Below are 26,445 nucleotides of genomic sequence, written 5' to 3'. Positions count from 1 at the left end.
GTTTGAAGTTTCCCGGGCATATCTGACACATCCATTATGGCACACGTCTCTGTATCAAAGCAACGGGTCAACCTGCTCAATGAGGCGTTTTTATTTTTTGATGTCTATATTTCCTAAAAAAATGAGTTAACGAAAGCCATTAAGTCACGTTGTGGAAAGGCGCTCTATGAAGTTTGGTCCATTTCCTTGCATTCGTTTCCCTGGTAGTGCTACCGAATCCAATATGGCGGACACTTAGTGTCAAAGCAGCCGGCCAGCCCACTCAATGAAGCGTCTAAGTGTAGATGTCCGCGGTTCAAGTGGAACGCAGCGTTACAAGTGTTTTTTCCCCCCAAACTGGAGCTACACGTCCTGCTTCAACGTCACTGGTGTAAAAGGTAAGAATATTCATGTCAAGTGCACATTAAGTCCCAGTAAAATGGATGGATGTTTGTCCCTGTAGTTGTGGGTCAGTAATCCCATGCAGTGTCTCTCAACGCCACAACAAAACTAAATCTCTAATCGACATATTCACCCCCCCCCCCCCTTCCGTGGTAATGAATAACTGTTTAGTTTAACTTTAGTTCATCTTGTCACAAACGATCATGGCTGCCTCATCCCATAAATGTTTCACAGTGAAATTCAAGTTTGTTTTGAAAACTGACTTGAGTTCCAGACTGGCAGCAATTAAACCTCAATACGGGGAAGTCGAAATGGAATTACAACCAGGACATACGGAGATAAAGTGCATTTACAGACACAAAAATAAACACTGAATTCACAATCTTGAGCTTAACTGTGAACATTACGAGAAACAATGAATTCTTTTAGTGTCAATTCCCTTTGTACAGAAAAGGAAGAAAGGAACAGCAGCAGAGCTCGGGTGAACAGAAATAACTTTAATTAACCTACATATAATCCCTTGAGAGTAGAAAAAGCATCCTTTTACGTTGAATACAGTATGTACTATATGTATAATATGCTACAATGACAACCCCACCCATGTAACAAGACCAACATTTGGAATATATGAACACTTTGTTTCTAAGATGCAGTCAATAAATGACCCAAAGTGACCTCATGCTAAGAACGGGGTGGGGGTTTGTGGCTGCAGAGTGACTTTTTTTGTGATGATCAACAAGTTCAAGTTTTATAATGAATGCAGCTCTCCTCTACTGGCAAACACTGTCCAAATATTACACGTCTTTGTCCCAGTGTGATCTTCATTCAGCTCCAGGGCGACCCTGTTTGCACAAGAAAATAGTAGGTGCTCGTACAAAAATAACATGGAGGGGGGGTACACTTTTTGTACTACATTTTTGTGAGAACAGATTGCAGTAATACACGCTTAGCATCCCCCAGACCCTCACTACTGGAATGGAATGAATGGCTGGAAGCTGAGGCAGGAACAAATGTTTTTTCCCTTCTGTGTGTGTGCGCGTGTATAATAAAAATAATAGAATCCCACATTTCTATCAGACATGCTGATTTTGGACAGCACACCTCCAACTTTAACCAAATTCACATTTACAATTGACAGCAAAAAAAAAAAGTCAAAACAAAGTTAAGACAGTTACGCTCCTAAACATACACTACTCACAAAAAGGCAGAGATACCATGGAACCCTGGATAGCATCGAACCAAAACCTACTCTAATCAAATCCATTTTTCCCATCAGAAAACACACAGTTGTCCCTTGTTCATAGCGGTTCATTAGTTCCAGACCAAAAGGATTCAATGTTAATAAACGGTATATTTTCATAGTGAGAGCAGAGAAAACCAGTTGGACTATCAAAGTGTTTTTCAACATTAGAGCCCTTTCGCCTCCTTTACACTCATTATTATTATTCATTGTTTACAACAGTTTTGCTGCAGGGATTCCAGACTGCAAGTTCGCCTCAAATGTATTTCTTTTAAACCCAAGAAGCCAATAACTAGCCAGTATTTCTTTCCCCACACTACCATGTCGAAAATGCCATGGCTGCCTTCAATGTTTTGTTATTACTGCCGCCTAGTCACCGGACTACTACATACCACTTGTATTTCAATCTACTGTATTTTGACTAATAGACCATAGTCTACCAGCAAACAATGCTGATTTATTAAATCATTTCTGAAAAACGTGATATAGCGAGGGAGCAATAATGGACTATAAATCCAACTAATCCATTCCAGAAAGCCAAAAATATGAACATTTTTATAGTTTTCCTTGCAAAAAAAAATATTGTAAATACACATAACTGACGAATGAAAGGGATCGATTAAACATTTCTAGTCACTTTTACTTCATTGTTGACAAAGAACCAACTTCCTGTTTTGCCTTTAGTTTTGTCTTTTTTCTCTCCTCAGGTCTCTGCTTTTATTATTATTATAGGCTATAATCCAAAAAGGAGCCAAAGAAGGTGAGGACACGATTGAATTGGAGAAACAACTCACAGCAAAACAGGAAGGTGGGATCCGTGTCTGTCTTGCTGCCACATTGCATCTTTAGCAACAGTAACATCATCTTCCACAAAAGGTAAAAGCAACCTTGAATGTTCATTCATCTTTTTCACTCTTCATTTTTATGCATTTAGAAGTGTGTATACATGTAGAACTATAAAAAGGTGCGGTGACGTAACTGTCAGTAAAGAACCAAGTCTACCGCTGATGATGATACAGACGGACGACAGGGCTGACTTTCGTCTCCGTGTACATACAGTATATTAGCATGCTAACAGGCTGATAACAAGGACCTTTTGTGATTAAACAAAACAGCGGTCTCCTGATCCGATATCAGCAAATAAATCATATTATATTGGTTTGCATCTAAAATATCTCTGATGCACTTTATGCACAACCTGTCCCAAATGTTTTACGAGTAGTGTACAATCTTAGTCACCACATAAAAAAATAAAAGAAAAAAAAGAGTGACAACAGCAGATCAGTCGAGGACTTTGGGCAACTCCTATTTTTTGTATACTATTCATAGAAAAAAAAGGCAGCATAAAAAATGATTTCCCGCAGATAACCAGTCTTAAAGTGCTTCCACACGTGCATGCATGCAAGTGGTGCATGGAAGCCATTATTAAAAACAACACAAGGATCACGAGGCGTACTCGCGTAAATAAAAGCCATGGTAAAAAGACGGCACATAAGAGCAACATAAAAAAAGGCATTGAGAGTGAAAGGCCGGTCCGCGCGAGTCCTTCAGTCCATTTTCTTGCTGCGCAGTCGGAGTGTATCCAGCAGGTATCGGCACGCGGGCCCTGTGTGCTGCGAGAGTAGAGTCAGAACCTTCCCGTGGACCAGCGTCAGGAGGGTCTGGTGGCCCGCCGCCCACACACGGTACCAGGGCCCGTAAAAGGGATCGGATACGGCCGGGCACAGCATGTTGTTGAGGTTCACCTCCGTCGCCTGGGGGGGCAGACGGAGAGGGGATGCTAACAAGTAGCCGTAGAGCGCTAACAGCACCACTGCTGGAAAGTTCTCCACCACCTTTTATTGTGCTATTGTAGCTTTTTGTCACACTTTAGCTCTAAATAAAACATACTATTTCAAGTCATGATACAATTCAAATGGCATCTTTCGCCATTTGTCAGCAAGAAATGTTCACATCCTGCTTACATAATGATCACGTAACTTTTTTTAGGAATATAGATCAAGGTTGTAAATCTTGATTAATCAGCAATAATTGATTCTATACCTGTCTGTTCCGCAAAGTAGCATTACCTATTAAATTAAATATTTCCATAATTGGAGCATAGAAACCCTGTTTATTAACTAAGTATGCGTTTTAACGTTAGAACCCTCTAGATGTGAAATAACACCCCTATATTAGGTCACACTCGTTTTACCTAATATAGCTGACACTAGAGAAAATAAGACATAATATACACACATCACATGTTTGTACTGGGAGAGTTTTTTGTTTTTTTTTCCCCCATTAATGTTACATTACTGACACCTAGTGACCAGTGTAGAATACTACACACAGTATCACAATGCCTTGGAATTGTCTTCTGAATGCCTTATTTGTACTTTACTGCATTTAGTCATGAGCTAAGCTTCATTTAAGCCAAAAATGTGCTTATTAGTGACTAACAGGCCATATTCAACCATGAAACAGCATGTTTTATTCATATATTATTAAAAAAAAACGTGATAGAGAAGCTGTGAAATGGTGAGGGATTACATTATAGTATTTCTAGTATTTATCAGCCTTTCTTTGACACATAGCCCATATGAAAATACATACTGTATAAAGCATATGGAGGAGGTGATTTAAGACAATACATTCTACAGTAACTCAACTCAAACCCCCAAAGTTTGGGATAGGACAGTAAAAGACCAATGTCGAGAAAGGAACTACATTTACTGTAAAACAGAAGAATGTCATGAAATACCACGGCCGGCCAGCAGGGGTCTCTGTCTTACCAGGCCAAGAACTTGCAAGAAGACAAAGTGATACAGGAAGAGGATGCCGGTGGAGAGCAGCGCCCACCACATGTCCCCCAGGGGCTCAGGTTTGTACACACCTACCAAGAGAAACCCACCAATAAACACATTTTGTTAGTTTTTTTAATAATAAAAAGGAGAAGTATTTGGTCTGTCAGGGCATGTTTATGTACAGCACATTTAGGAGGGGCTTTTCAACACGTAGTTGTAGTTGCTGCAAGAGGATGTGGTGTCCAACGGGCGTTTCCTGTTTGCTCTTACTGGCTTATAAGAGGGGGAGGAAACTATCAAATACACGTCTCACCCCCCCGCCCCCGCCCCCCAAACCCCCACCCGGCTGCTGTTCCAAGTACTGTTAAACAATGAGACACCTGAGAGCGGCTTTGGTACTGCTGCTGCACGTCTCGTCTAGCTACATTAGGGAACTCAAATATTAGGGGACAGCTGTGGGTGGCTATGATCGAGTGTGCCTTTTTTCCCTTCTGTTTCACGTGCTGCTGCTCCATGCAAGTAGAGCATGTGCTCTTGTTTTGCGGCAAGGATGTGCTTCACTGCCGTGAGGCACCGAGCACCAAGTCAGCCTGAGGCAGGAGTATAAAAAAAAAAAGTTTGTTGCCATAATGATTGACAGCAAGCAGCAGATTAAGAAGATAAAATGGCAGAAGTGAGATGGTGTAATGGTACAGCTGCTGCCTTTTAAAGGAAAACACAATTCTTACGTGAGACATAAACATCTCACGTCTCTTCTGTGAGTGGGGTACACCTATTCCACCTATAAAGCCTTTTGGGAAAAAACCTCCAAAAAGCGGAAACAATGCTCCATTTACATTATGTGACCTGCATATTAACAGAGTTATAGTGGTGAGATTGTTATTAGTAGTAATATTATATATATATATATATATATATTTTTTTTTTTTCCTTTCTCTTCTTTAAATGTTACTCATTATTCTGTTTGCTTGGTTGTCGGTAGCCACAGGAAAAAACTATTGTTGATCAGGATTACATTAACTTTTGAGGAAAAAAAAAAAAAAACTGTCTACATTGGTGGCACTACTGAATCTAATTTAGTTGTAAATTCAATGAAATGTGACAGTACAAGATAAGTGTCTGATTATAAATATAAGTGGGAATGGTATTTTAATAGTGATCATTCTACTGTCTTGTCATCTCTGCTGGAAGCTCTGATTGACTGATATGAGAAACGTAAGAATATTACCTTAATACCCTTGTAACTATAAATTGGTAGAGGTACCTAGGCTAAACATACATAAATATAGAGGTAGTGATTATCATTATTATCATTAATTATTATTAATTATTACTTTACAAAAAATAGTAATAATGGACAGCAAGACATCATTGCTTCAAAAATTGGTTTGAGCACAGACCTAAAACCTTGCTTCCTAATGCACAAGACTAGACACACACAAACTAATAAACACGTCTAAAAACCTCAGGTAGGGTTTAACAAGAAGATACTTTTTGGATTGGTCACCTGTCCAGACACAGTCTCAAGTTCTTGTTTTTTAAATGCACAAGATTAGACACATGCAATCCAGAAAATAAGTGAATGTCACAAAAAAGTGGGCTAATAAATTGACACACAAAGACTGCGGATTTCAGAAAATAACAGATGAAATGATACAGCACTCTACAAGAAGCAATGGAGTCTGTAAAATTAAATAATTAAAAATCAAAAAATTGTTAACTATAATGATGAAAATGGTAATATTAATGATGATTATAATGATGGTAATAATGATAAAGATTATAACAATAATGATAATGATAATAATATTACAATGATAATAATAACAGGGGAAAACAAGACAGTGGCATGAACTTGATTATATCTTGCAAAAAGGGGTAGGCATTTATAAGCTTTTGCTTCAGCCTACTCCTTTTGGGCTTGTTATCAGATAGTTGAATACAAATGTAAATAATGGAAAGTTATATTTTGATTGATGTAAGAAATGCACTGTAATGTTTCATATATTTGCCCAAATAAAGGAAAAAAAAATTGTTAGACCAAAGAACTACGTTACTGGCGTAGTGACACCTCGCCACACCACACGGGCTAGCTACTAGCTTTACCACACACACTCGCTGCCCCAGTCCCCTACTGAAGGGTAACGCTACATACTGGAGCTGCTGTTTTTGTTTTCGAGTTTGGAAAAGTTAACACAAGGTGCAGCGTTCCTTTCTGTGTTTCTATTGAAATCTATGCACCCAGGAAGGAAGTATGACATGAATGTACCTGATACTACACGCTCGCAGCATGGATGTAAAACCATAAGACCTGTTGGAGCTTTTTGGAAGTGTTTTAATAGCGAGCTTTGCAGGCGGAATAGGTGTGTCCCACTAGGTGCATTCTTAGCTGCCTCTTTGTAGCTGTTATATCTTTACAACACACAGAAAAGAAATGTGTGTTCATTACTCACATAAGGATTTAATGATGGCCAAAATAAAAAAGTGCAGTTTTCCTCTTTTAGGCAGAGGCGTGGGTCCTAGTTTTTGTTAGTGTTATTTTTCCTAGGGCCCCAATCTGGACAGGATGTGGGCCAAAAAAAAACACTATGGTGTAATTAACACTGAAGCCAGCCAACTTTTAAAGACTTGGACCGAACAATTGAGTGAATAGTTTGCTTGTGTTCCCTGATTGTGAAAGTTCCCAATACCACGTCTGTCTTGCAATTAGGTGACACAAAGGGCTGCCATTAGGATGGCGCTCAATTAAGTTCTCGCTCGATACGGCCAGACCTTCATGTTACTTGAGCCTCCCTACAGGTTAATTACAGGAAAATAAAAGTGGCCGAGGGGAACCTCCAGTTGCTATAACTACTGGACACGTGGACTATTGAATGATGTCTTCTATCTACGTAGGATGGGACCAGGTCAGAGGAACCCACATACAAGGACACAAAGAGGGCGAGGCAAGCATTGACGTCAGCGGAGAGGATCAGCACCTTACCTCCTTTCCTGAAAAGGTAAAGCGGCACCAGGTAGAGCATGGAGTGCTGGATGTAGTAGACCTCTTTCTCAAAGGGCAGCTGGGGACGCAACACAAAGGGAGGAGACATCATCAAGACACGGTTGTGTTTGTCTCATCCAGGTCATGATGCAGCTGCCCGCTAAAGTGTCGGCACACTGCTCGGCCTTGCTAAAGATGTTTACCCGAAAGAGAATGTTATTTCAACTATTTTTCCGTCTACGCGACAATGTGTCCGTTGACACGTTTTGTTGCGCTTTATTCAGCCAAAACCAAAAGTTGTGGAAACTAAATTATGCTGCTAAGATAATTTATTCTCTAAATACCTGAGCTGCAACCATAAATCCATGGTTAATCCATGGTCCAATTAATCAACAACTCTTTTGGTCTTCAATGAGTGTGTATACACACACACACACACACACACACACAAACAGGTGTGCCCAAAAGATTACACCCCCCTGCAGAATTTAAGATTTTCTGGCCTTTTCTCAGAAAATTCATTCATTCATTTTCTACCGCTTATCCTCACGAGGGTTGCGGTGGGTGCTGGAGCCTATCCCAGCTGTCTTCGGGCGAGAGGCGGGGTACACCCTGGACTGGTCGCCAGCCAATCACAGGGCACATATAGACAAACAACCTTCTCGGAAGGTATGAATATGAATGATAAAACAAAAACCTTTCTGTCACTCATGTTTAGTGGTTGTGTGAAGACATTTATTGAAAAATATTTTTTTTACGCCTTCCAAATCATAATGACAACGGAAACTTCAAAAATGACCCTGTCCAAAAGTTGACACTCCCTGGTTTTTAATACCTTGTATTTCCCCCTCTAACATCAATGACGGCTTGAAGTCTTTTGTGGTCGTTGTGGATGAGGGTCTTTATTTTCTCGGATTGTAAAACTGCCCGTTCTTCTTGGCAAAAAGCCTCCGGGTCCTGGAAATTCTCGGGCTGTCTTGCACGTTTGAGATCTCCCCAGAGTGGCTCAATGATAAGGAGGTCAGTAGACGGAGATGGCCGGTTAAAAACCTTGACTTTCTTCTGCTGTAGCCAAAGGCAAGTTGATTTGACCTTGTGTTTTGGATCATTGTCACGTTGGAACATCCAAGAATGTCCCATGCGCAGCTTCTGGGCTGATGAGTGTAGATTTTCTTCCAGTATTTTCTGATAACATGCTGCATTCATCCTTCCATTAATTTTGACCAATTTTCCTGTGCCTTTGTAGCTCACACATCTCCAGAACATCAGTGATCCACCTCCGTGTTTCACAGTAGGAATAGTCTACCTCTCATCATAGGCCTTTTTGACTCCCCTCCAAATGTAACGTTTATGGTTGTGGCCAAAAAGTTCAATTTTGGTCTCATCACTCAAAATGACTTTGTTCCAAAGGTTTTGAGGCTTGTCTCTTGTTTAGCGTATTGTAAGCGGGCTATTTTCTGGTATTTGCGTAGAAATGGCTTTCTTCCGGCGTCCCGCCCATTCAGTTCAAAAGTGCTCTAATGAGGCGAGATTACCCGTACTGTGTGGGTAAGCAAATCAAGCGCTCCTTTCTTCCTCCTGCCTGTAACGTTAACAGCTTGTTGTAACGGACCCTCATCTCACATGTACACAAACATTCACTTTAAGAGCAAGGACCTTGGACCAAATGCTCGGCGAAAGAAAAGGGCGCAAGATTTGCCAGAGAGCTCTGTGGTGCCACACCAGCTGCTTGGAGCGTGTGCCCGACTACAGTGCACCTTGCTGGGCCACGCCAGGTGGCTCCTCCTGCCCTATACTGGGTTCTCTCGAGAGTAGTAATGTCATGATATTTGATTGGTACAGTTGGTTTCATCCTAATTTGTTTTAGTCCTTCCGGGGGCCTGAAAATAATTTCATCTCCAAAGGGGTGCTGCAAAAAAAAAATGTTTGGCAACCCTTGTCTTAAGGGAATATTTATCAGAAATGTTAATGTTTTGTTTTGAATGACGGACAGTTTCCTAAAAAAAATACGGACTGTTCCATTCTATGAACACATTGCAGGTGTAGAACGATACGCTGCCAAATGAGTCCCATTCAACACTCAATGACTAAATGACACACTGATCCTTGTGTAGCTCATACTCGGTACTTACCAGTCTGGTGTTGACCACGGGGAACATTAACGCCAGCAGAGCACCATTCAACATGTGGACCTGCAGTCTGGGAAACACACACATTCAACATCATCTGATATCCTCAGGCCAACATTAGTTAACTTGATGCTTTGATGCTAACAAGACCTCAAAGCAAAACATGGAAGCTAGCCGGGCTCATGGAACATTTTCCACAGTGAAAAATAGACACCATCAATTTTCAATTGTTTTTTTTTTTTTTTAAGCAGCCAGGCAGTTGCTCGCACGTACAGAATGACCAGCATCAATCGATAGAGGAAATGAGTCATGATAATTTGTCATTTCTTCTTATAGCCAATAATTAGGCCAAACTAGCGGCTGTGAAGCTGTGGGAGATGGTGTGTTTGTGTGGGGCAGGAGTGCCCATTGTGTCAGTCAGTCGATTGCACGTGGTAGCCACGTCTGAACGTCACTTGGTAGATGTCAGCTGACTTTCATCTTTATTATTTATTCAGATTTCAGATGAGCTAATGTTTTCATGTACGTATTTATTTGCAGAATCTGACAAAAATATCCTGGTTTTCATTGCGCCACTAAATTAAGTGCCGTCCTGGCCTAAGACTGCTTGTGATGTAATCCCCTGAGAAGATGCCGTGTGGACATGCCTTTTTTTTAAAAATTAGTATCGCCAAAGAAAAAGCAAAGTCAAGTGGTTTTGGAATCAAATGGTTGTGTAACATTCTTGTTTCAGTTTGTCAAATGAATGAGCCTTACAGGATGCCATAGTATCGTGTAAACTACACATCGCAAGATTTTGCATTGGTTGTGTGTGAGATCCAGGACGGTTGAATAAACATGCGAGGCTGGTCTCGTCCGTTCACATCTTTATTCCCACCACAAGATCCAAACGTGCCAAAGTTAGTGTGTACAATAATGTGTGATAACAGAGGGAAAACATGGCGTTTGAAAACCGATATCTCATCGTACTGTCGTCCCTCGCCACTTTGTGGTTGAAATTTCACAAGCTCCTTGGCTTTTCATATTTTGGCATATTAGCTGAAAAATATGCACATCTAAGCAAATTTGACATTATTAGCCTAAATCAAGCATCTTCAAGCCTAAAAATGGCTAAATGAACCGAAATAGAAAATGTAAGGCATTCAGAAGACTCATTCAAGATGTGATATGATCAGTAGGTGGCAGTAGTGTTACATTGATGAGACAATAGCCACCGCAGGAAGTACTGTACTCGATGCTGTAACTTACTACTCTTACTTTCATTTATCACGGTAGGGTCTGGCTCCAATTAACCGGGATACACAAGGCATGTACTGTATATTAAACGGAGAACACACCGAATGACAAAGCTGCTTGTTGTGGATCTCCTTCATGCCAGAGGAGGAGGCGTTTAGGTTGCACATTACTTATTGTTAACTCCTCGTTAAACCACTAAAAGTAAGGACAGGATTGCGTAACCACATGACAGTTCAGGGCAGAGGCCAGACCAACCTTTGCTCTCATATCAGGTCTTTCACGTTTCATCATTTGCACATGTACTAAAAAAAACACATTTGGGTTTTAGTCTTACAGCAGGGGATCAGCGAGTGCTGACACATTTCTGGTGAAGCGGTGCAGTGGGTGAGGCGTGACACTTGCATGCTGCCGAGCTGACAGAAACACCAGCAGTAGAGTCTAGTCATGCAGATGCTTTCTGAACGGTAGTGGGCGGTGTTGATGCTCGTCTTGCCAAGCGTAGTAGTCGGGAACAATTCAAAAATCTTAGTATCACAATAAAGGTCATGCCAAAGTGATGGAGGGAGAGATTGCAATTTCTTCAAACAAGTTGTTATCTTTGACGGGGACCTGGATTTAGCAGGTGTACCTAATGCTGTGGCCGCTGCGTGTAACAGTCAAGACACATTAGCTCACCTGAACACAACCATTGCAGTTTTACCAGGCGGGCAGGCCAGCAGGAAGATCTGTGGAAAACAGAAACACCAGGAATCATTTTGATTACATCGAGCACAGGATGATGGAACAGATGCTAAACACGACATGCACTTTACGAGATAATAAAACAAGAGCCGGACGGATGAATGGAGACATTTATGGTTAAGCAACTATATCGAGTTTCCAATATTGCTCCCTCAGTATAGTGCCATTTAAAAAAAAGAATTCAATAAAAGATAGCTGCTTTGTGGTTGACTATGGCAACGAGGCATCGACATCGCCATGCGACCAATTAGCTAATTATCTATCGGAGAGTCTGCGTGAATGCAGTCATGGATACCATGACCGTGTCGAAAGATATGTACAACGATAAGTTCATGGAAAATATAACCTAGCAGATTTGACGATTGGACACATGATTTGTAAATAGCAAAAATAGGGCTGTTAATGACACGGACATTTCCTTTAACAGCAGCAATTTTTTTGACGCGCGATTAACGTGCGATTCTCCTGTTTGACCCTCGGCCCCCTCCGTAGTTTGATTGAAGCACGGTAACTCTGTAGACTGCTGGAACAAATATGAATGGGAAATGGAGAAAGAAAAGAGTATTTCGATAAAGTTAGCTTCAAAGCCCTGGCAGACAAATTCAATGCTCGCGACAGCGGTGGACACCAAAAGGTGTCAAAACATTCAGTTATCGGATTTCCACAGTGCCTGTACTTTTTATTATATATATTATATTATTATTGACCCCAATATTATCTGTGTAGCAGAAATGACGATCATTCATATATTAATGACTTCCGCCACCAATCATTGTACAGGATGCAATTACACTTCATATCAGAGCCTCTCCATCAGTCTTCCCTCAACGCTTCCACGCTATCATGGCGCCTCCCCCAAAAATGATGTCAGTTTCCTGGTTGGCTTATTGTTGGTCAAAAATATACATTTTCAAGCATAAAAGTGGCTAAATTAACTGAAAAATTATAGTTAGAATGTACAAGTTAGTATTACTACATAAATGAGCAGTAACCATGTCAAATGAAACACCATAGGCTAACCGTGGTTGGGTCTTGACCCAATGATCCGCAATGAAAAAGTCACTGTTCCTGTCAGGTCTTTTCTCCCCAAAATCCAGGATTAAATCACCAATCCGGAAAACTTGATCCAACCTCGATTTGATCGTCATCATACCTCAATAATGGAACAATTCCAACCATGGAATTTCCATTTCACCTACCACTAACAATTTCATAGACATGGAATAGAAGATCTCTGCAGGTGCCATCTCTTCTGGCTCTATGGTTACAGAGTGAAAGAGGCTATATTTGTTTCATCAGTTAAAAGCACAGCTCTTCCAAGGAGGAAAGGCAACACACTTCAGCACACGACACCAGTTGAAGTCTGGGATCCTTCCGCGACTCCATCTCTGCTGCTGTTCCCCCCCCCCCCCCCCCCTCAGAGAGATTACGCTTGGAAATGGATTTCATGCAAATTACTCGGCAAACTGCTTCTGTGTAAGGTCTTGACTGAGTCGAGATGTTAGCTCGTCCGCTCTGAAATTGACTCCTTAAAAGATTCATGTGTCACTGCTGACATATTTTATGGAAAACTAATATGCCGTTTGAATGAGTTTTTTGGAGGATGAGGCTAATCTGTCTGTTCCAAAAGACGTGTGGCAAAGCCAGATTGAGATAATGTGATAACTAGTATTAATCCCTTGCTGGGCTGCTGGCGCATGAAGTTGTGATATTATTGCAAAGTGAGAAGTGTAATCCAGCGCTGCTGAAGCTCCTCAGATTAAAGTTTTTGAGTCATGCAAATGTTGAGACAAATTCAAGGGAGATTTACAAGGAATCTCTTGTCAGCGTCTTGTCTGGCCAGTAAATGGACCCTGTGTATATATTTGTTTCATCTGAATAACTGGATTAACTGCCAAACTATACCATTCTATCATTTCACCAAGACTGGGAGGGCTGAATGATGATGTGGACATTGTAGTCATTTCCCAAAGCTGGTATTTCCTCTTTAGTCATGTTACAACAGCCAAACAGTCAGTTCAGATAGTCCCATGGAAAATGAAAGTGTGTCAGATGCACAGCACCACACACAACAGGAAGTGGACGGGGATGAATGTGTTTTTTGGTAGGGAGCCTTTGAGTCAGTACAGCATTCCCACGCGATATGCATTAAAAGTGAAAGACGGGAAGTGTTTCTTGCATCATGCACTTACTCGGTAATTAAATACAGGCGGTCATGAAAGGCAAAGTATACCCGGGCATGCAGGCCGCTGCCACAAGCTGGGTAGTCTTACCACCGCCATGAAAGGCGAAGTGTAGAAGCCGGCACTAACTTATGTCACGACTAGCGATAGTGCCAAGAAGTCAGGGTTTTGGCTTTTGCTAAAACCTGTAATACATAAAACGTACAGAATACAAAAACCGTGGCTGACTAAAGTGCGGCCAGAAAAAACAATGCAGCGATGTAACGTCATGTGCAGGACAGTTGGGCTAAAAGTGGACAAAAAGACGAGGCATTCAGCAACCAAGTATATCTCAGAAAGTAGACGCCAAAAACTGGCCTGTCGGTAATAAGCAGAGGCGACTGGCTAGGCGGATATCCTCAGCTACCTTGAACCGGGCCCTGACGCCCAGGTGCGGTGCACATACTTTAAACACTTCACCTCCGTAAACAGACAAAGATGAAATCAGACGAGCACAAACAGGAACCCAAAAACCAAAGCAATGAGCGCTGGAACTATTAATCCTGCACAATAAGGAAGTGAAAAGATAATCACACTGCCCAAACTCTTACTGCTGTACTTGCACTTCTTTCACATTCTAAAAATAAACCTTGCAATGATGATACAGTGTAGATACATCCAGATACATCCATCCATTTTCTACCTCACGAGTGTCGCAGGGATATGCTGGAGCCTATCCCTATCGGGCGAGAGGCGGGGTACACCCTGTGCTGTGCTGGCCAGCCAATCACAGGGCACATATAGACAAACAGCCATTCACACTCACATTCATACCTATGGACAATTTGGAGTGGCCAATTAACCTGGCATGTTTTTGGAACCCCACACAGAGATGCCAAGTGGAGACTCAAACCTGTGTCTTCCCGACCTCCTGACTGTGTGGCCAACATGCCAACCACTCGTCCACCAAGAGACCCATTTATTTTTATTCAAGAATATTAGTTATTGGCCAAATATTTTTCTGGTTTGTATTTTGTCGTTTACTTTAGCAAAAATGAACCAAATTGTGATGACGCTGTATCATCACAACACTAGTAAGGCCATACCAAACTACGTACTAGGGCTGGGAGATATGGACCAACACTCATGTCTTGATATATTTAGGTAGAATATCGATATACGATATGTATCGATTTTTTTTCAATAAACTGAATTTTGACAAAAGTCAAAGCCAAATATGTGTACAAAGTTGTTAAAATGTAAACAATCATATAGAAAAATAGCCACTGGAATAAAATAGTATTCGCTTTTTTAAATAAATATAGAAAAATTAAATATAATGTTCAATCTTCAGTGCAATCATGCTGCACTCAGGGTAGTCTGTGCAGAAGAGTTAGCGCCGTTAGCGCTTCCATCTCATGTTCCCCATGACGACAGACGGCAAACATGGTTGATGCCGTCTTTATCGAGCAACCTTTATACCGTCTTTTTTGCTGTTCTTGCTGTTTGCTGTTCACTCCCTGTTGTTCGCTCTGGAGTCTCTCCACCTTCATATGTCCACAGGGATATCCGATCATTCGGCGGAGCAAAGGGATGCTCAAAGCTAACAGCTGCTCCCAAGTGTAAACAATGGCGCACACGCCAAGCTACAAAGGTAATAAGATGAACATCCATAGCTGCACACTTGCTTAAGGGGTCGGCGTGGCACAAAAAACAACAGGGAAGTAATAAATAAAACATATTAAACACTAAAAACAGGAGGAAACACGGAGCTGCCAGAACTAGCTTGCGCTCGCATCAAATCCAGTCTACATCCATATGAACAATATTCTTCTTTTCGATATCGTGCTTAAAAGAAATTAGACATTTTTAAAACTATCGATATATCGCCCAGGCCTACTACGTACACACATCAACAAATAGTTTGTCTTTGATCATTATGTTGACTTGGGCATATATTGCACTGAGGTTGTGCAAAACCTGTAAGTCATATTCAGGACTCCAGAGGATTCAGCCTGCATCTCAGCCACCATCATCCACCTGCAGCATGACTGTGCACAAATACCAGCAGCTCCTGTAAACAATCCAGCCCCCCTTATAGCCACAAGCGTGTGCATTGGCAAACTACCCATGACGTTTGCAGACGTAGCCTTGGAGACACAATTAACTTCAATAGGCCAGGCTACCTATTCAGTTTTACAGCTGAAATATAAACGCATCAGTGGTTGTGGTATTTTTTCTGGTGGTGCAGTACAACAGACAATCCAAAAGTCAGTAGACAACATATCGGTTTTGATACAATATTTCACAACAACATGCTTTGAGGTTCTTGTCCAAGGACACACTGTCATATGTAAATTATCAGCTATTGTGCCTCCTCATGCAAGAACGACAGCAGCAAATGTTGACTTATTGATATGAGCTGTTTTTAATAGGTTACTCTTCATGTGAGCAAAATTCCAACACACATCTAACTAAATATTTAATTATATACAAACAGACAGTTCCTCCTTAGATGGAATATGTACCTCTGTATTTATAGTTTCTACATCTTGACCTGCACTCACACAATAAAAAGGTTCAAAACAAAAACAGAACATATTACAAGACGGCTAGTCCAGCCACAAATTCACTTCCCTTAACTGATAATGGATGTTAACTTGCTGCATAAAGGAAACTGCTTTACTGGTACCTGAACACCAATCATCCGCTACCTTTTACAATGGTGCCATAAAAAGGACTGCATTAAGCATAATCAGCATAAACTACATTGAGTGTCATTGCTTTGACCGATACTGTATGCTGATACCAACATATTGACTGATAATGCTGATACTGTGGTCCCTTATAGTGATAGTGAACGAAGCCAGGTGACAACATAACATGCTCTTTTCTCCATAGAAGCAAAAAAAGACTTAGACCAGTAACGAGTTGGAGGGGAGAAAGGTCAGGTTGCCAGCCTCTCCCCTACACAAACCCCGGAGTACAGTAGAACATGGTCCGGCCCCCGTCTTGAGGAGTTTGGTTCATGAACCCAAACTGTGGGTCAAGGTGGGTACGACTATCTCTAGTGGGAATGTCTCAACCTCTCGTCTGAGCTCAGGCTCCTTCCCCACCAGAAAAGTGACATTCCACGGCCCAAGAAGCTGAAGACCAGGTCGCAATGGCGCGCACCCTCAACCGCCACCCAACACACAATGTACCGGTCCCATATGCTTTCCCTGGCAGGGGGTGGGCCAACATGGGAGGGAGAAAAGGTCAAATATGTGCTCGCAGATGGGAAGCATCACTTCATCGGGCAAGACCCTTCAAGCCACTTTAGGACTCTCTCACCCAGGTGAGATTAACCTTCTCTCAGACTCCTACCAGCCACACAAGTACGACTGGGACATTTGAGTCACGGTATTGTGGTTAACGCCACCACCCTCCTCCACGTGTCATGACTTTTTAAGTTATTGTTTACAGAGGTCTATCTCATCCAACCACTATTTAAATTTACACAGTCAACAACATGCTAGTTCTACAGGGTGAAATTCCTTTAAGTGTTATGTAAACAGTTAATGAACAACTGAAAGATGTTACTGAATGCAATGTGATGTCCAGTAGTGCCACTGCAACACCAGCCAGAGGTGATGCGACAAGCGGGGAATGACGACCGCAGGGCTGAAGAGACGGTGAAGTCATGGCAGAAAGCTTAACCAACGGCTAGGAGTGTCATTCTAATTCCATCAATCACCGCACACTATTAAATCAGTCCCATCTCGATCAATCAGTTCAGCAACAGTATTTGGCATATTATATGTTCAAGACCATGAGTCTGCAGTCACTTGAACTTGAACCTGCGGCATGCAGTCATCTACTGTGAAGGTCAGGCAATCTGAAGTGTCAACAAGAAACATTCCGGTGGCACAGGCGTACAGTATGCGGGCAAGAGAAGCAGCCTTTTCCGTGCTAGCGAAATGCACAGGGACATGTTGGCACACACCTCACACCACGTCTTAGGACTTCATTTGTTTTCCACCTGAAGTGGGGTCAGAATTTCGACAGAACAGAGGGGAGGTTACAGTAAGTCATAAGGAAGCTGGGGGGGGTTCAAAATAGCATCATGGTGTCAGTGAGTGCCAACTAATGACAAGGACTACAGTTCATGACAAGGACTACAATTTTTTGTAATATGATTATTCTTATAAAATGTTGACTTGATTATATATTACATACGTACATATATTACAACTTTTAACCAAACTAATTTTCTTAAAATTGTACCTTACTTTGTTTCTCATGTTAATCCAATCCACTTTATTTATATAGCACATTTAGTGCTGAACCCTGAAGGCCTTTGAGACTTATTCCCCCTATGCAAATTCTTCTCTGACTACTTTACTCGCCATCATCCTTATTCCTGTAAATTGGCAATTTTTCCAATTTTTACTGTTTTTTTAAAGGCAAGTTTTGCTAAATCAGATTTTTAGAATGTGCCAAGGGCCCTTGAAGAAAGAATCTGTTGCACTTTGGACACCCCTGGTATGGGGCATTACCAATTTCTCCATTAATCAAAACAGCAAGCTTCAGATTAATCGATGGAAGAAATTAATCTTAAATTTCAGCTCTCCCCATCATCTATTTTTCATTAAGCGTTGAGATTTCGCACTTTGTTCAGTGGCCCATGAACATATCGTAGTAGTTGAGATACAAAAGTCAAAATAATGCTGTTTGACTCTGATAGGATCTGTTCATCCATCAGCTGACATTATCATTCATTACTGGGGAGTACCTATGCGTTTTATACTTTTTTTTATACTAAAATGCACTTAATAAAGTGTGTGCGGTGTATTGGAGCGACACAGGGCGGGTTCTGGAGTCCTGTGGTGGGCAAACTTTTTGAGTGGTGAGGGGGGCCAGATTATATATTTGATACATAGACAGGATTTACAGTACACCTGTGCTTTGCCGCTTGCACATAAAAAGTAATAACCCCCCCCCCCAACCCAGTATCACCCTTACCTGAATCATGGTCACCACGTGGCAGGGATTCAGCAAGTAGATGACAGTCTTGGTGGCGAATTTGAACCCCACCTCCACCCCAAACGTCATGCACAGTGCAACGAGCAACAGGTTCTTGCCGAGACTATCCTCCTTCGCCCTTGTGCACTCTTTCCCCACCACTTTCAGCTCTTTGGAGATGTTTATTTTCTTCAGGGCCACGCCAATCTCCACGATGGAGACGAGCAGGACCACCAGACTTTCGCTGATGCGCTGCTGGGGCGCGAGGAAGGCGGCGCACTCTGGGCCCCCGTTGCCCTCAAACTTCGGGTCCACCCCGCCGTACACCCAGTCTAACAGGCTGTATATGTTATACCTGGACATGTTCCTTTTGTCGTGGTGGAACAGATACGAACAAGACGGAATGAAAGACGTCACACTGACTTCCTGGCGAAACATGAACTGCAAAATGTCCCTTTAGCAGTAGGTGGAGAGGAAGACATGGACAAGCCGCCTTGTCCTGGCGCAGCTTGCTAATTAGCCAAACCTCCTCCTTCTCCTTCTCCTCCTCCTCAGGCGGATGAGAAACTTCCAGTTAGCTGCAGGAGGCGGCCAGTAAACCGTCGGGACAAAACAGTAGCACCGCCGGGCCAACGGAGACGCTTCTCTCCACATTCATCCCCACTCAATTGGAGTCGGCATTTTTTGGAAGCGTACGCGCTCTTAGTAATTTAATACACAACCCGAGTTAGCTACAGCATCGGTACCGGGCAGCTAGCAGGTTAGCTACCACGCATACCTTGCTTTCACATTGCAATCCCCGAATTTGGTTTTCAGACTGAGCAGCAATGCCATTGGCTTTGGCGTACCGTGTTGCATTCAAGACCCCTTTGGTAATTTGACAACCAGAGTTTCAAATTTCTTTTTTTATTCGCGCAGGTTCGGCACGAATGTGACACCCTATCCTCTCCTCTGTCAACTGCTCGACCGCGGCTAAATGTCTGTTTTTAAATTTGTGTTAAAGATTGTCCGTCTCAGAGTGATTCACCGAACGTAAGTCAGGCTTTTTGCCTGACAGACAACACTAAGGGCATATTCTCCTGTGGAAAAGCATCCAACACACGCCAAGGGTGGTGCGTTAGGATTTTCCGGAAATCTGACGAATATTTTAGTTAAGGTCTAGAAAAGGACAAACAATATAACCTTGAATTTGATTACAGGAATTCATTAATCAGCATTTCATCCGTTTAGCATTCAATGCAAACCATATTTCCCTTGAAGTGCAAGTTTTTAATCTTTACATGTAACATTTGATTTGAACAGTTGGATGATACATATCCCTAATGTGTTAATCCCCTCCGGTGTCCCCTCTTCAAGCGAGTAAGGTCAGGGAATTAAAACCATGTGGACAGCTCCTTTCCAAAGTGGTCAAAGTATCACCTGGGATTGGGGGGGGGCTGGGGGAGGAATGCTTGACACATACAATACACAATCGTGCCTTTCTTCCCCCAACTTGTAACATGTTGTAACATGTCGATTAACAGCCAAACTCTTTTCAGTCACAGAGAATGTGTGGTGGGAAACATGGGAACGTACCTGCCATTCCATTTATAGAGCAGTGGAGTACATTGGATGAGGGTGAAGGGGAATGAGGCAGGGAGGATGACATCGGAGTGAAAAATCTTAGGGACGCATGTAATGTTTCTGCCCCACGGCGGCCAAATGCACACTCTGTGAAATAACCCCATGCTGACATAATTCCATTAGCGTGGCTGTGTGGGCGGGGGGCCCGTTTCAGAATGGCGTCAATTGCATCCAAAAATAGTGGGGCGGCAAAGTAAATAAATGAATGGGGAAAACAATCAGCTGTTACGCCCTGTTTTTATGCTGCTTATCCTCACTAGGGTAGCTGGTATGCTGGAGCCTATCCCAGCTGTCTTTGGGCGAGAGGCGGGGTACACCCTGGACTGGTGGCCAGCCAATCACAGGGCACATATAGACAAACAACCATTCACACTCACATTCATACCTATGGACAATTTGGAGTGGCCAATTAACCTAGCATGTTTTTGGAATGTGGGAGGAAACCTGAGTATCCGGAGAAAACCCATGCATGCACGGGGAGAACATGCAAACTCCACACAGAGATGCCAAGCGGAGAATCAAACCCAAGTTAGCGTAAAATATGGCACACAAGAAGTTCAATACTTTTATTAAAAAAAACCTCTGAATATTATCTTTGTGGTATAGGTGAAAAATCCAAATATTTCAACTCTCTTCTGAAATTATGTTCTTCTTGTACTAGGATTTTGGATGGTATTATCATAATATAATTAAAACAATTACGCCAGCGGGTTTTGCCATGAGTTATTTTATGATTCCCCTCCCGTTTCTCACCTTCATTTCCATAATGCTGACACTTGCAACTTTCTTTGGCTCCATTTTGGGTCATTTTACAGCGGTGATCAAAAGAAAAGCGGAGACCAGCATTATTGAAGTCGAGAAATAACGGCAAAACAGGAAGGTGGTGTCCGTGTTGATCTCGCTGCCACCTAGTGTCTTTGTCAACAATCACGTCTTCAATGATGGTAAAAGTAACTAAATGTTCTTTATAATAATGAAAAACATACTGCTTATTACTTAATATATATACATACATATACATACATACTATACATACTTATTATAATGTTCATTATATGCATTTAGCGCAGTTTTCTGCATGTAAAACTATAATTGTAAAACAACAAAAACATGTTTTGTGTTTGCATTTTTGGCTTTCTGGAGGTATTAATGGGAAAAATTGATAGAATATGTTTGGGTTAGAGTTGGACCTTCCCGACAGGATTAATGAGGCTAACCAAAGTTCCACTGAAACGGAAGAAAGTGTTTTGAAATGAGAGCAGCTTGCGTTGGAAGGCTCTGCTGTATTTAGTGCAACATTTATCTAACCCAGTGAACATGATCTTTCATGGGTTTATTCAAATTCTACTAATTACGTCCTTAGTTCAGGCGCTGTCATCTCAACGCCACCTCGACCTCCTGTTTATGAAATACCGCCGCCGATATTGGGTCAGCCTCTCCTCGCTTGCATGACCAAAGACTCATCTTTTCTTCGTTCCACCCAGAAAAGAAAGATGGATCCTATTTCCAAGATTCTTTTAAGAGACAAAAACAGAATGTTGTCAAAGTGTCACGTGGGGGATACACGCTTTAAAAGCAATCGTGGGCTCAGGTCCAGACCTGGCTTTTAGCAGCTCGGAAACAAATGGCACCCCTGCACTTCTTCCAGTCCAAAAAAGCTGCTGCTTCATGTATGAACACATGTTGCCATAGCCATAGCATAATGCCATAGCATTTCAGTATGTGGAATCAAACTATGGAATGGATTGAGTAAGGACCTCAAACAATGCACAACGATGAGCCAATTCAAGAAACAATACAAGCAGTTGATGTTTGCTAAATACAAGGATGAAGAGTCATGATGTGCTATATATATCACTATATTGACACTTACGATGGTAACACTTAAATGATATTAGGAAAGCAGGAAGTGAAAAAATGTAACAGCTACTGATTGTAAAAGTACCAGAAGGAAAAGTAATAATAAAATAATAATAATAATAAAATAATCTCATACCAAGATTATTATGAGAAATCTTCTGGACATTACTAGTTTTAATGTGTATCTTAGTATTTATATCCAAGTAATTACCGTATTTTCTGGACTATTAAGTTGCTCCGGAGTGTAAGTCGCACAAGGCCAAAAATGCATAATTAGGTAGAAAAAAATACATATATACACATACATACATAAGTCGCACTGGAGTATAAATCACATTTTTTGCTGGTAATTTATTTTACAAAAAAGAATTTAAAAAATAAATCAAAAAAACAAAAAAAATAATTATATTAGGAAAGCAGGAAGTGAACAAATGTAACAGTTACTGATTGTAAAGGTACGAGATGGAGGGGTAGGATTTAATAAGCTTTGCTTCTTCCTACTCCTGTTGGACATGTGGAACTGTGAACTGATTATGGGATGCACTCAATTGTAATCTGATGCATGTTCAAATGAAATTAAACCATTACCATTACCATGTTTTACTCAAGAAACATCAGATAATAAAGCTACATTTATGATAGGGAGCCATTCATGTACTATTGATCCACTGCGGATTGATCACAATTATATTTGATAATATATAATCAAATCGGTTAAATCAAATGTCAGTGCCAGCAGTTTAGTCAGAAAGTCCCACAGTGTGGGAAAAAGAATAAAAAAGGAAGGCTTGGATAAAGGTTGGGACGCACAACAAAAGGGAACAACAATGACCTGGCAACATGAGGCAGAAAAAACAGGCGGTCGGGTAGGGAATTGAACAATTGAGTCCAAGTGTGACGCAGTAGGGAAGAACGAGGTAATTAGGGCGACAGGAAGAAACGGAGACGCAAGGGAACACAAAATAAAGCACACAACACCGTCACTTGCAAAGCTCAAAAGTTGATCAGTTAGCCCTTAAACTCTGAGTCAACTCATTCCAGAAGTTGCATTTGCATCTCAAGCGCACCATATTTGCAGAAAAGATCAGCTCGGCAATGCCAAATACGAGCCCAGTCCCATGTCTTCCAATCGACCCTGAATGGGAATTCGCCATCAAATGTCGCTACACTTGGAACTCTTGACAATGTTTGGCTTTTTGAATGGCTTTGATACCACCGCTAGCAAGTGTAGCATCTGTTTGGCTGCGTAGTCCGATACAGTACAATATGAGAAATATCAGTCGTTAAATATCAGCTACCAAAACAATCAAAGCTACAAGCGGCGTTGAACGCAACTCAGCGTTTACGTAAGTCGGAGGGCAAGCGTGTTCCATTTCATTTCATTGTTTGTTCACCTCACTTTCTGTTGTTCCAGTCCCTCTTGGTGGTACTTTTTGTTGGGACGCTTACTGTTCAATGGCGAATTGTCTGATTGATCACCAATAGTTGCCACGCCCGCCTGCATTGTAAGGAACAACATGAAAGCCTTTCCGATGTAACGCCCATCCGTCTCTGTGATTGTCAAGGTCAAAGGTCCTTGTGCTAGTTTGTTAAAGTGTCCAGTTTTTCTTTGATTTTTCTTTTCATGTGTTAAGTAAAGGTGTGGAAAATAATCAATATTAATCGATACATCGAGTGCATCGCCTCATTCACTGCGTATGGATGCAATTGACGGGTGAAATCTAGATTCATTGTGATGCGTTTGTAGGTATCGGTAAAATCTGATGCAAGTGCCGTTTTATTAATCCAACACATCCAGTGTCATCTCCCTGAACACCGGCTCACCCCAGGGATGTGTTCTGAGCCCCCTGTTGTTTACCCTAATGACCCATGACTGTCGCCCCAAGTACAGCAGCAACCATATCCTGAAGTACGCGGACGACACAACAGTTGTGGGCCTCATTCAGGACAACAACGAACTGGCTTACAGGGAGGAAGTGCGACACCTTGTGGATTGGTGCAAGGCGAACAACCTGATCCTGAACGTTGACAAAACAAAGGAGATCATCGTCGACTTCAGGAGATCCAGACCCAGCCACACTCCACTCAGCATCAACGACACAGCCGTAGAAGTTGTGAACACAACCAAGTACTTGGGGGTGCATATCACGGACAACCTCGGCTGGTCACTCCACACCTCCGCTCTGGCGAAGAAGGCACAGCAGCGACTGCACTTCCTGCGGCGGATGAGAAGAGCCTCCCTCTCCTCTCCTATCCTTACCACCTTCTACAGAGGGACTATCGAGAGCCTGCTGACCAACTGCATCTCCGTCTGGTCTGGGAGCTGCAAGGCCTCGGACTGGACGTTACTGCAGAGAGTGGTGAGGACAGCGGAGAAGATCATCGGGACCCAGCTCCCCCCCATTAGGGAAATAGCAAACAGCCGGTGTGTATCTAGAGCCCATCGGATCTGCTCTGACCCCACACACCCCCAGCATGGACTGTTCTCTCGCCTGGCATCGGGGAGAAGGCTCTGCAGCATCCGCTGTAGGACGACCAGGTTCAGAGACAGCTACTTCCCCCTGGCTATCAGACTGCTGAATGCCAAATAAGCCCCTCTATCTTACTTACATTATTATTATTTATTTTAATTATTTAAATTATTTGGGCAATTTACTGTTCACGCTGCACTTTACATTATGTTGTTCATATTTGGTGTCTATTTATTCTCCACATTATTATTATTGTTATTATTTATTATTACTTATCTTCTTTTGTGTCTGTTATTATATGGGAGCCAGGCAACGACATTTCGTTGGCAATTTCACTACTGTGTTTTTGTGCAATGACAATACAGGAAGTCTATCTATCTATGTCTATCTATTAATGTTCAACTTCAGCACAGCAGGTGACATTAGAACAGCAGAGCAGTTGGCTTCTTCCTGAATTGTGAAACAATTTAAAAAGGGTAGAAGTTGTTTTCCACTTTCTGCTCCTCACTACTGTATTAGCCTAGCTGCTAGCTCATTCATATTAGCAGTATGTTTTGCAGACAGGAATATAAACAAACATTGATTGCACTGTTGAAAGTGTCACTTTAACTTTGTTGTTGCTGTACTGTATTTTTTACAGCAGTAATTATTGTTGAATTGTTTGACTCCACCACTGAACCACTGCTATTGGAATTGCATAGCCCATGTGAAAGTGGGAGGAAAGTTGTTTTTGAAAAGTTGTTGCTGTTTTAAGATGGCAAAAAGAATGATGAAGAAGTGGTGCATAGTAAAAAAGACAAACAGCACTTTAGTTGAATTTACTGCCTAGAAGGTGCCTAGAAGGAATAAAGCCAAATCCTTTTTGTAGGACCATACGGAATTCCATTTTTTCCCTTTGCTTATTTGCATCATGTTGAATTGCATCATTTATTCATTCATTTTCTACCGCTTATCCTCACGAGGTTTGCGGGGGGTGCTGGAGCCTATCCCAGCCGTCTTCAGGCGAGAGGCGGGGTACACCCTGGACTGAGCGCCACCCAATCACAGGGCGGGAGGCGGGGTCCACCCTGGACTGGTGGCCAGCCAATCCCAGGTCATATATCGACAAGCAACCATTCCCACTCACATTCATACCTATGGTCCAAGGTGCCACTTTTTGATTGGCCGTCAACAAAACTGGATCCCAGCACATTCATAATTCAGCATTCACCCTCCTGCAAAATTTTTGATCCAAAAAACACTTTTTCTGTCTGTTTGTTCACAGAGAACATATCTCATTCAGCCTACGTTGGTCGTCATTTCTAAGGATGTGATGTAAGCATGGACAACATTTATGTTTGATGCTGAGCTGATAATGTTTTGTGCCAAGATTTCGCACTGCCTTTGGTGGTCTTTGAAAGCACCATACATGCAAACTGATAGTTGTCCCGCATTTATTCATTCATTCATTGTTTCTGCGATAAATGAATTTCCATGATATAGGATTCATTATTAGAGCCGTGTAGACATGAACTAAGACCATTTCCTATTATTCATCGTTTACATCACATTACGCAAGTCTTATGCTGCAGGGACTTGAGATAGCAAACAACCTAACAAGCTAGCAAATTAACCATTCATGCATGCATGCATCTACCGCTTTTCTACACGAGGGTGGCGGGGGGTGCTGGGCCTACCCCAGCTGTCTTTGGGCGAGATGCGGGGTACACCCTGGACTGGTCGCCAGCCAATCACAGGGTGCAAACTAACCATTCATTCATTTTCTACCGCTTTTCCACAAGAAGGTGGCGGGGGTGCTGGAGCCTATCCCAGCTGTATTCGGGCGAAAG

At 42.0% G+C, this 26,445-nt stretch overlaps 2 protein-coding genes across 2 annotated transcripts; one reads left to right on the top strand and one right to left on the bottom strand.

Moving 5' to 3' along the window:
* Positions 1-858: 858 nt before the first annotated feature.
* Positions 859-19,494, bottom strand: LOC131132049 (transmembrane protein 164). The gene is made up of 6 exons (XM_058077232.1): positions 18,663-19,494; positions 11,431-11,480; positions 9,523-9,589; positions 7,391-7,469; positions 4,396-4,496; positions 859-3,375 (listed from the first exon to the last, which is right to left on the bottom strand). The coding sequence occupies exons 1-6, from the start codon at positions 19,098-19,100 to the stop codon at positions 3,169-3,171; spliced, it is 942 nt and encodes a 313-aa protein (XP_057933215.1). The 5' UTR covers positions 19,101-19,494; the 3' UTR covers positions 859-3,168.
* On the top strand, positions 2,491-25,555 carry LOC131132050 (uncharacterized). Its single transcript, XM_058077233.1, has 3 exons — positions 2,491-2,497; positions 7,303-7,406; positions 23,944-25,555. The coding sequence occupies exon 3, from the start codon at positions 24,008-24,010 to the stop codon at positions 24,734-24,736; it is 729 nt and encodes a 242-aa protein (XP_057933216.1). The 5' UTR covers positions 2,491-2,497; positions 7,303-7,406; positions 23,944-24,007; the 3' UTR covers positions 24,737-25,555.
* The last annotated feature ends 890 nt before the right edge of the window (positions 25,556-26,445 follow it).

This window comes from Doryrhamphus excisus, chromosome 7 (assembly GCF_030265055.1).
Source record: "Doryrhamphus excisus isolate RoL2022-K1 chromosome 7, RoL_Dexc_1.0, whole genome shotgun sequence".
NCBI lineage: Eukaryota > Metazoa > Chordata > Actinopteri > Syngnathiformes > Syngnathidae > Doryrhamphus > Doryrhamphus excisus.
This window is presented reverse-complemented; position numbering and strand designations above follow the sequence as displayed.